Raw genomic sequence first — 12,009 nt, 5'->3', positions numbered from 1 at the left:
TTTATAATTCATACAAACTACAAGGAAAGAATGAAACAAATAGTAATCAAATCAGAATGTTGTTCACATCTTAGTACACGAGATAAACTAAATTAGCACTCGATTGGTTGAATGAACTGCAGTTCGTCAAAAGTCTAGATATTTTCAAGTTCTAACGAACTGGTCGAACACCCGTCAAAAGGGAACAAACTGGCAGTTTGTATCTACTTTGTAGCGGTTTGTGTGCCGACGTAAATCTAGCTTAAACGATCGACGAAAATTTCCAAAGATCCAGCCAAGATTCCCGAGAACGACAACAGCTAATATTTCAGTTATCAACCCTTCATATTTTTATTTTAATACGGTTAATTAGTCAACCCAACTTTATAGTAACAGTGAGAGGTTTCATTAAGTAATTCCAACCAAGATAACCTTAAAGAATCTTGTAATTTTGAATGTGTAGAATATATAAACACAAAAAATTATATGTTAAATTATATCCTGTATAATTTTTAAACAAGTTATTCTTTCAAAGGTGACAGTTAACTCAACTACAGATAATTAATATTTAACAACAAAAAAAATTTAAAAATACTACTTACTTCCATCAGATTCTCTATCTTCTTCTATCAAAAGAGATCCTTCTGGAGTTAATGATGCCAAGATATACCTTGTTCTTTAAACCAGAAATAAAGTTTAACAGATGATAATATCATACGTATATCAAATTATTGATTTAAAGTTTTTACCTCTGAGCAATCTGAATAAAAAGCAGAGCCTGTCTCACTTCGGCCGTACCGTCGATAGAAAATGCCAATCGGATGCTCAGCGTATCCGGTGCGGTCGGAGGGAGATTGAAAGTGTAGGTGGCCGTGGACTTACCGTCAAAAATTCCTCCGATATCTTAAATTATGGAAAAAATATTGACAAAATGATTTTTAAAGAAACAAATGTATGTTTTAAATACAGTAATTCTTAAGAAATTATTCAAAATCTTTATTTTCTAGTAACGAGGTGAGAACCGTGGAAGACTAACTTAGATACCGGAAGGCGGAAGAAAAGAAATTCTCGCGTTTGATATTCGAGCTTCTCGAAGCGAGAGACTCGAATACTTTCGAGATTACGGCAACAATTTTAGGAGACCGGTAAAGAGTCTCGTCGTAGTCAAAGTCGTCCAAAGATAACAGCTCTACAGTGATCACTATCTTTTCTTAATGTGAAGTTAACGATTGGCTAGAACTTTCTTTAGCCACTAGGACAATTTCAAGTATTAAGAAATTGACAAAAGTGATCTTTATATCTACATTTCTATATCTGTTGATCCTTACCACAGAAAATCTTGTTTGAACTGCACAGACATTATAACTATGGGGTCAATGTTTTTAACTAACAATCAATGTTTTTTAACGAAATCCAATTTGCATCGATTACGTGTTTATATTTGATGGGAATTGTAATCGTCCTCCCGACGTCCTCGAAAAAAACGTCCGCGGTAGCGACGTGCTAATCCGAGACAATGTTATATTAAACGAATACAAATGCGGTAGTAACTTCAACCAACTTTTAATATAATTTCCATTTATTTAACAGTACAAGTATTTACTGAAAATAAACACATTCTGAAGCTACATGCTTCCACTTGTGTCCAGACCATCTGTCAAAGTGATACCGAAAGCAATTTTTATTTTTCCAGCTTTGTTATATATAACAGAGAAAAATATGGTGATTGGTCAGACTTAATGATGATTTTACTCATTATTAGCATTTAAGGATTTATATAAAACCTATCCATACCCTCAAAATTAAGCTTTTTGCCATTTTATAAGAATTAATAATATAAAAACTTGTTTTTAATAAAATATCGTAACAGATGGTGCCACATGCAGTTTTAAATCTTGCTGGATTTTTTATTGTGTCTGTATGGATTAAATTGATTTTTGACAATAATTCCCAGTTGGTAAATATTTGACCAAAAAGCTTAAGAGCTCTCCCAATTTCCTTACTCCCGATTTTAGCCCTGCAAACTTATTTGTTCCTAAAATGAAAGAGGAGGTAAAAGGACACGGAATCTAAAAATCAAATTTGTATTATTATGACACCGAGTTGCATTTTTTAATAATCTTTTAATTTAAAAAGTCACGTGACTTCCAGTCTAGACCAGAAGTTCGTATATAGTTAATTGGGGCTTCCGGCTCCTAAGCTTTCCATATCCGGTCTCAATTTTCATCCGTCTAACTCGATTCTCAAGATTAACAAAGAACAGTAGATGCATGGATGGACAACAGTGAGAATGTACGGGTCTGCAATCTGAAAATTGCAGTTCAATAAGTGAATGTTAAAATGAAATCCAAAGATATCACAAAAATGATTTTGGTGGTAGTTGTATAGATATCAGCAGAAGTGTGTAGATGTGGAAAGAGCTTTGAATATATTATAAAACACAAATTCAAATGTCATACTAATATATGTGCCAAAACTTGGATTGCTTTTTGATTATGTGTTTGTGGGAGATAGCACGATTTCTCAATTGCTCTATAAATAAGATACTTATCTGGAATGCCTAAATAAATAAATGAGATACTTGAGTGTAAGTATGAATTTTCTTAGTATTTTGTTGAGATTCTTTTTCTTTTATAGACAGTAATGTTTATTCCCTTAGTGTTGATTGCATTAATATTACAGTAAGATGGAAAAATGCACACCACACATAATTATCACAAAACTGAAAAGGATTTTTTAATTCCATTAATGATTTTTCCCGAAAATAATTATGTACAAAGAATAGATTAAAAAATGAAATGTCTGGATTAAAATATTACAGAGCATGCTGGAGACAGCTGTAAGATTTGAATCAAGAATGGTGATGCTTTGCAGCCATTTTTGTTAGAATTCTATAAACTAAATTCTGCCCTATGTATTGCCTACAAAGCTAACGGACAACTTTTTGATGAGCGTGACTTGTTGCAAGAGTTTTTGGCTCCGAGACGATCGTATTTTTTTATTAATTGTCTACACTGATGATATTTGATATATCGATTTTGGATCCAAAACTTTCTCCGTCGTGTTTTATTAAATGATGACTTTGTTACATTTAACTACAATGTTTCTCAACCTCGGGCTTTGGATACCGACTGCGCTTCTTGATTAAAAGTCGTATCAACCGTCAAATATTTTTGTCATCTAACAAAAACTATTTCTTGCACAGAGTAATTATCTAAATACATACAAAAGACTTATAGCATTTAATTATTTTCTAGTTTGAAAGTCAAGATTATTCAGAGCTTTCCTCTGAAAGTTTCTGTCCTACTGGGCCCTAAATCCTCCACTTCTAAATCTGGATTAATTTCTTAAAAAACATACCTTTTTGGCATGCATCTCCTGTATAAGATGTTAAGGTACAATCACAATTAGTATAATTATTTTTCCAGTCTTCAATGCATATACCACCATTATGACAAGGCATTTCGTCACATAACATTTTACAACCTGGCCTCAATTGTCCTAAATCAAAAATAATTACATTATTTTTATTAAAATGAATAAAATTTCACACAATAAGATATAGTTGTGAGAGATTTTTGTTCTGCTTGAGTAGTAAATTTGAGGGAAGGATAGGAGAAGAAGAAAGAAAAAAAATAGATATAGTTATCAAAAAATAATTTTAACCTGAAAAATCAGATTTTTGCAAAGCAGCTTTCTCGAGATCAAAAATAGAATTTCCTATTTTCAGTCCCTGCATGCAACCGACAAACCCGGGAAGATACGACACGGTTCCTCTCCCGACGTTTCCGAGAAACATTTCGGCATGAGGTATTGTTGGATAATTTCCTCTTGGTGGTTTAATTAATTCTGTTTTAAAGATTCAAATAAAAACCTAAATTTTTTTATATTGTAAAAAAAAAAAAATAAAAGAATTATTGAGTGTTTGGTTTGATTGCCAACCTGGCTTGCACTCATATATAAAATACATTTTATAATTTATATATGTATTAAAATAAGGCTTTCTATACCTAAATCTTGTCCTTCCACCCATGGTTCCTGGAGATATTTTTCTACAAATTTGATAGGTTTGTTAATTACAAGTTTCTTGTAATTCACCTGCAGAATCGTCTTGTCTTTATGTCTCGACAATTTGATTTGTACGGGAAGCCCCTTTGAAATTCCTTTAAAATATATTAACATTAGTTAATCACTATCATAATGATTTAAACTTCCACAAATTTATAATGAAAGACAGATCTTTATACAACTCGTTGAACAGTGCTGGATTAATTGCACGTCGGTGACGGTCTAGGGCGGGGATGGGCAACCTTCGGCCCGTGACGCATAAAATGTGAATAAATATATCAATTTCCCAGCTTAAGGAAGTATGCAGCAAAAATTCAAACGTTATTTTTACAACTTATGTACGTGAATAGTTTTTCTCGCAATGAATTTAGTAAAAATTAAAACAAGAAACCGACTAACGGACACATCGAAACTAATTTAAAACTAGCAGTGACGAATATTTAACCAAATATTTCCAATATATTACATTTACATCAGTTCCAGAAGCTAAATTAAGTATACCAATGCTAATTTATAATTATATATGAATAAATAATTCTGATTTACCAACATTTTTTTTTCTCTCTCTTGTATGCGGGCCCGCATTAGTTCAAAAGTCTTAAAATGCGGCTCTTACGTAGAAAAAGGTTGCCCATCCCCGGTCTAGGGTCCATTCGTATTCATTTGTTTGATAAACCAGTAAAAACTGTAGACTTCTCTAAATGTATTTTTAATATCACAATTACATTCCGAATCGCTAGCCACGATATAAGGGCTAAAATTAAAAATAAATTATAAAAACTTACTCGGTGAAATAAAATGTGCGGTGGATATACATACCTGGTACAATATATTGTTCGATTGTATTAATATATTTTTAAAGAAAATTTTAATTAAATGTAGCTTTTTAAAGAAATGTACATAACATTAACATAAAATATTCTTTACTTTTTAAATTTTAAAACGATCCACTTAGTCAAATAGCTCGATACGAGTGGCTAATGATGGAATCGGAGACGGTCTAGGTAGGTGTGCAGTACACGTGTGCCAAATCCCGAGGGTGCCCGTACCGGTCAATGTCAAATGCCTCTCGTCACATCACTAGTGTACCTCAAAGAACGCGACGGGGTTGTTGTAAATTTTAAACGTTTCTCACCATAGCTGTAAAAATCTAAATATGTTAAACTTAATACTAAGTAGATTGTTCGTCATTTGTTTTCGAACTAATTCGTTTTAGGACCAGTGTCCACGAAAATTTACAACTTTTTAGTCACTCTCGTTGAACTGGAAAAATTTCTGTCTTTATTATCTAATATTATGAAGAAATCAGTCCCCACTGTACTCGGCTAGATTGGTTGGGTTAAGCTTTTGTTTAAGTAAAATCTTGGCTCTTTCGGGAGGGTTTTATTTATGTCCCCAATTCCCCAATCTCTTAATTATTTAATTACTTCTTAAGTAGAAATAAATTGAAACCAGTTACTTTGTACCCAAATATTTGTAGTCTTGGGAAAAAAGTGGAAAGACAAATTTTTATGACAATGGATATATAAATCGTAAATTTAAAGAAAATAAATTCTGGAGCTTTTTTTGTACTTGTGCATCTCATTCATTAAACTTGGTTGTAAATGATGCTGCCAAAGTAACAGTTAATTTTTTAACATTGTACAAGAATTGTACACGTTTTTTTCTACATACCCTTATAGATGGGACGTACGAAATCGTAATATCACCGGTTTAACATTGAAATCCGTAAGTAATATAAGATGGGAGAGCAGAGTAGAAATATCAAATATTTTAATGGATTTTTTAACTTTTGTCAACTATACAGAACTATCACAAAAACATACCAGTAAATTCCTATCGGTTGGGTTAAGTTATAAATGTACTTATGATTCACATAATCAAGCGAGGGTGGCTAACAGCTCGGAACCAGTCCGGGACAGAATCATTGGAAGCATTATACGTGTGTAGCTTCCACCGGCTAAACCATGTGAGGTTGGTGCTCTGTAAAGCGCATGCGCCAATGCCCATAATCTGGCTGCTTGGAAGCCGACCCGGTTTCGACGATACGGCGCTTCCATTCCGCCACCGATATTCGAATATACAATAGCAATCTTATTGTTTATTTCACATGTAGTATAGAAATTTGTAATAAGATACATAATGAAATTATAATAAAATATTAATTTTAATTAATTCAAACTACAAGTAACTACGTTAAAATATGAAAATTTATATTTTAGAAAATACAAGGGAAGCGGTGCTTCCACCACTTCCAATGACGGCACGCCACTGGAGTAAATATAAGTACGGCATAAATATCAAAACACTATCCACACATTTCTGGAAATGTGGTTTGATATTTATATTTATGTTTACCTCAATTCCAGCTCTGTTCATCTAATTCAGATAAGTTCATTTCATGAATCTCGGCCAGACTATAAAAATGCACAGTAGCATAGTGAATGGAATGAATTGTTTGACAAGATCACTGTGCATTTGCAAAAAAAGGGCTCTTGAACTTTTTAAACTTCCAGATACAACTGAGTACTGTGTATCGTGAGCCAAGGTAACTTATATCAAATGATCTTCACATTCTTCAGAGAACTATCTTTGTATTCATAAGTTTATTTATACACCTCGATGTAACATACATCCACATTTATCTTTTCTGTTTTTCTCTAACTTTATCCATTTTACATTAAGATAAACGGTAAAATAAAGAAACATAAATGTTTATGTGGTCAGTAGCGTTCATTGCACCAATAATAATCTGTTTGTAGAAATGTTAATACTTTAACTGAATGGTTTTAAAAAGAATTTATAAATTCACTTGTTAATATTTTGCAAATAAAGTTTCAATTATTATTTTAAAATCAGCATTTCTTCGAGTGGAATGTGTATTTACATATTTGTTTTATAAATTCTGTAACAGTTACCCTCAAATTTAAGGATGTTAAATTAATTAATTTGCACAAGAAGTTTTGTTTATAAGAACAACATCCCTATTAAATCTTTATTATTGATTACTAGCTAAATTTCAGTTAAATATTTAGGGGAAAAAAAAAACTTATTGGAGTGAAGCATGGAAGATATACTAGATTATATAAAAATAATTTAACATAAAAATTTAAGTTTTTGCTTCATTTAAAGTGTTATTTTTTGACTTAGCTCAGAATTTTAAAAATTTACAAACCTGAAGTTTCGACGACTCCTCGGACTACCGAACGATAAGAATTAAATGTAAAATAGACATATTTTCCTTCGTCAAAATGAAGTTGAACAAAATTATTCAGGTGATCGTTGGCATAAAGAAGTAGGGCTTTTTCTTCATAAGTTCGAAAATTAAGTAGAATATCCTGATCCATAACCGGACTCATTACATAAGTTTCATTTTCATTTGTTTTGTTATGAAAAAAGGAATTTGAAGTGAGGAATGTTATTCCGTTAACATTAATATCTACAATTTTTAAAATAGATATTAAAAAATTATTATTATACAATTATAAATGAATAATGTTTAAAAATTTATTTACTCTCTTCGCAGTTTTTTCCAGAATGAGCAATCGGATTATGGCATTCACATGCGTAAGATCCCCAATATTCTATACAACTACCACCGTTTTTGCAAGGATTTGGAGAACACGATGGCTGGCAATTAACAACAATGTCTGGCGAACTTGAAAAAATTGAATAAAAATTTTATTTTATTTTAAAATAAAGTTAATAATATTTAAGAAAAATTATATAGCTGATCCTTTTCTCAAATACATTTAACAATCCTCTATTACCATAATTTCACATGGCCACAATGGCATATACCCTGCAAAAATATCAATAGAATGGAAATAAAACCATCACTTCCATTAGCAACTCATTGTAAATACATATAAACAACCAATATTGAATATTCTATAATAATCAAATCATTAGGTGCCAGATTACTCAGACTATGTTTTGGCTAACTATTAACAATTAATATAAAGTACTTTCTTGTAAAGATATATTAGGTAGTTAGACTGTTATCTTGTATTAATATTAATAATTACAATAATTTCTGAATTAAATTCAATTAGGAGGTTCAGGGGTTTTCTCTTAGTGATTCATTTGTTTGCTTCAATTATTTCATCTACAATGAAGTTAAACAAAAAAACAATATTGTTCAGTATAATTAAAAAATTTTTTCATTATACTGAACAACCAACCCCATTGAAAAAACTTTTATTAATGTTTTAATATTTGACATGAAATTCTAAACTGCATACTAGTAAAAGTCATGTTTTTGACACCCAAGAGACATGGGGTATGGCATGCTTTATGAATTTTGGCCAGCAGCTAAAATTCATAAAGCACAGAACAGGAAATATACAGTGGCAGGAACTAGTCTATTTTATTTTCTTATTGAAAGAAATAGATTATTTGACAAATCTTTGGCAAGGCTGCTGTGTGTTACTATTGCTATTGAGCTTTTTAAAACTTTCAGAACTTCAATTGAATACAGTATATCACCTGGCTATATCAAATAATTTATACAGTGAGGTTGGTTATGCAAAGGTTCCATTTCCATTTTACCAATTTTCTAAGAGGTTACCTGCCCAAAATTACATTAATATTACGGTATATGCTAGACGTATTTGTTGAATTTATATTATTTTGTTAATTCATATTGTAGAATATAGTGGAATGAAAGCTGAATCATAATACTAAACATTGCTAAATTTTTAGACAATTTTTAGCATAAATATAGCCAGAAAAATCAAATATTTATGAGGTTTGCCGACCTGGAAAGGTGGAGTTAGTTAATCTCGTGTCGGGCTGTATGAGGGGTTAGAATTGTATGTGGGTAGTGGTGGACACACACCGACTCAGGTACCTTTACAAATGAAATCTGTTTATTTTATATAAGAACTTACAAGGTGTTTTGGGAGATGCTCCTTCTTTCTGACGAAGATCAACAGAGAGTCCACGGATGCTAATTTGTAGCCGTTGGAACCTTGTTGAGTCGTTGGAGCCCCGGGGCAGTGTCGTGGGTAGTCCAGCAAACGGAGGATGATGGCAAAGCACAGGCGGGAATGACGGAACTTTGTTAGGAGCGATGGCACACAAAAACAAGAGGAGTGCACGGATCACTTTGGATGGTACAAAATGACAAAAATTTACCCTTTGCCCTTGAAATCCGGGGTATTTAAGGGATTTCGTCCCCAAATTTCCTTCTCCGATTGGTTCCGATTCCATGTCGTCGTTTCCCAACTGGTCTTCTCCCTTGCTTCCAGGTGGAAATAAGATTGGGTTGGGTCACGACAAAGATTTATCTCGGGTGTTCAACCCAACACCATCCCTTGACTCTGACCGGAAATGTCGACGAAACTTCGAAACCTGCACTCGTATGTTTGATCGTTATGTTCTCTATTCTGATATTTTGGAATGTTAACTGTCAAATGCGACATTTTTCTTTCATCAAACAACCTCACCATTTCCCAACTCAGTTTAACTTTGATTATTTGTATACAAGCACCAGAGTGAAAGTTTGACACTGATTTATTGCTTAACACGTGTATGAGTTGCACTTGGGACTCACATTGTTTACTTTCATGTCATGTTCATTTATTATAATTTTTTTTCTTCTATTTTAAAATAGTTTTAGTGTGTGGTGTTACAACACCATTTTGATTAGTATTATTATTGTTTTTTGTTCGTAATGGTTGTGTTCCATGGTAGGGGAAGCCACTGTGGAGGAGTACTTAAAGTGTGCTCCCTTTGTTCTTAGCACTTTTCGTTTGTGCGATTCGTCGGGAGAGATAGAAGTGGACAAGCAAGTCAGAACTACGAAAGGGAAGTGTGTAGAACTTTATTATTATTTTTTTCATCCGTTTGCATCGGCATTTTGGAAACGACTCTTCTGTACGAACTACATCAGGACTGTTATATTAGTTGGATTGTACTAGGTGAAGTAGTTAGTTTTGTGCCAAAACCGGAAGATCGGTAAAATTTTGTAATAGTAAATTCACGTGCTCATTATTGTAGTCTAGCCATTTTGTTGTACAAATTACATTGGGAAAACTTTGTAATATTACCTTCACACGCTTAATATTGTAGTCTGGCCGTTTTTCGTTGTAAAATTAAATCGGATTCCCCTTAGTCTAGGACTACCGGGAATTACAAGTGCGATTAATAATGGGTTCAGACTTTGTCTGGAACCTCACATATTTGTCTTATAAATTGTATTATAATTAAATGGGAAAAAATAATATAATAATTACTACTATTTAAAAGTGAAATTTTCAATGTATATTAATGTAAAGATTGAATATATCACAAAGTTATATTTACCTTTTTATTAAATGCTCATGAAGATTTACAACAGAATCATCAATTACTAAACCTCTAAAACAACCAATAAATCCTTCTTTTATTGTAGAGTTACCTGCATGATGCCTTAAATAAATGAGAGAAAATTTGTTGATAAATTCTGCATTTTTAAAAAGCTTATTTGTATATCTACGTTAAATAATCTTGCTTTATATTTAACAAATAATATACCAGCATATAAGACGAGTTTTAAGACGAGCATATAAGACGAGTTTTTTTATTTATTTTTCACTGCTTCAAAAACCTAGGTCGTCCTATATGCGTGAGCGAAGGATTCTTTGCGTTTTTGCAATAATTTTTGTAAACCGCTTATTTGCACTTTTAACTGGAAGCTCACACTGGCATTTAAAAACAAAAGTATTTTATCTGGGTCGTTTGAATCGTTCTTGTGTATTGTCAGGAGTAAAGATGAATAGCAATAGGAAAAGCAGAGCTTTTGAATTCAATTCCAAATTCACACGGGAGCTCGATATAAGTTTTAATCCATTCCCACACGAAAACATGATTGTTTGGAAATCAGAATTCAGAGAAAGTCGTAAGCGTAATTGACAGAGTGGATTTGAGTGTATTTGGTAAAAAAAAGGTTCTCGATTGTCCAGAAAATTTTAAATATTTACATGAACAAATTATGCCAATTTTACAAGATTTTTCCTTAAGGTTTAAAATGCCAGTAATATTTGCGAGACAATGTGTACATTTATGGGCATTTGATATTTTATTTGTGATCAAACGAAATAAAATTAGAACTGTATTAATAAATCTAATTTTCTTTATTTTGATCTTTAAAGTCACACCTCGTCCTATATGCGAGATCGTCTTATACGCGAGTAAATACGGTACTTTAAGTCTTTTAAAGACAATCATATAATCTTTAAATGATTGAATTTTTGACAATTATTCTTTGTGGCCTAAAAATGCATCAAACCATCTGAGCAAACAATTATCTTCATTGAAGAACCATTCATCATTTCCAAGAACTATAAAAATGACCTTGTATCTTCTAATTGGAATATTCATAAATATATAAAAAGTTTTCTTGCACATAGATATACATACATAATTTTATTTGAAAAAAGCAAATCATGCAAAATTACTTGCAAAAATGTGAGGCCTCACAAGTCTAGACTCTCATTTTACATCTCTCCCCTAATAATTTTATAAAAAAATGTATATATTATTGAAATTGTCATGATAACGGAAACATTGACTGTGTTCCTGTTGGACCAACATTCCTGGTAGGGAATTTATAAATAACATTTGAACTTAATATCAGTAACCCAATGAGAACTACATACATCATCTAATTTAAAAGAATGAAGATCCTATTATCAGTAAAAGTTTCCAATTAAAATTGAATTATTAGTACTGAATTAACATCTAAGTTGAACTTTCCTACAGACCTCACCTGTTTCATAGTGAAATTAGAGAAAGTCTCTAATTTCACTATGAAACAGGTGAGGTCAAGTCCTTCTAAAATCAAAGGAGCTTAACACAGAATAATGCATTGAAAAAATCAATGCGCATATTTTGCAGAACAAATAATGTGGAACATGAACTTGACAACAAACTATTACACGAAGACACTTGAGAAGCTGACTGTCTCAAACTGATAAG

At 32.0% G+C, this 12,009-nt stretch overlaps 1 protein-coding gene across 1 annotated transcript in view; it reads right to left on the bottom strand.

Moving 5' to 3' along the window:
• The window catches only part of axo (axotactin), a 178,737-nt gene that overhangs the window by 10,344 nt on the left and 156,384 nt on the right, over positions 1–12,009 (bottom strand). Inside the window, exons 18-25 of the mRNA XM_067269237.1 lie at positions 10,357–10,461; positions 7,563–7,705; positions 7,223–7,486; positions 3,990–4,142; positions 3,646–3,828; positions 3,340–3,480; positions 729–882; positions 582–655 (exon numbers count right to left, since the gene is read on the bottom strand). Of these exons, the coding sequence (XP_067125338.1) occupies positions 582–655; positions 729–882; positions 3,340–3,480; positions 3,646–3,828; positions 3,990–4,142; positions 7,223–7,486; positions 7,563–7,705; positions 10,357–10,461 (1,217 nt within the window). The remainder of the gene's footprint in view (positions 1–581; positions 656–728; positions 883–3,339; positions 3,481–3,645; positions 3,829–3,989; positions 4,143–7,222; positions 7,487–7,562; positions 7,706–10,356; positions 10,462–12,009) is intronic.

The sequence above is a fragment of the Centruroides vittatus genome, unplaced genomic scaffold, assembly GCF_030686945.1.
Source record: "Centruroides vittatus isolate TY-2023 unplaced genomic scaffold, ASM3068694v2 contig_349, whole genome shotgun sequence".
NCBI classification, from domain to species: Eukaryota; Metazoa; Arthropoda; class Arachnida; order Scorpiones; family Buthidae; genus Centruroides; species Centruroides vittatus.
This window is presented reverse-complemented; position numbering and strand designations above follow the sequence as displayed.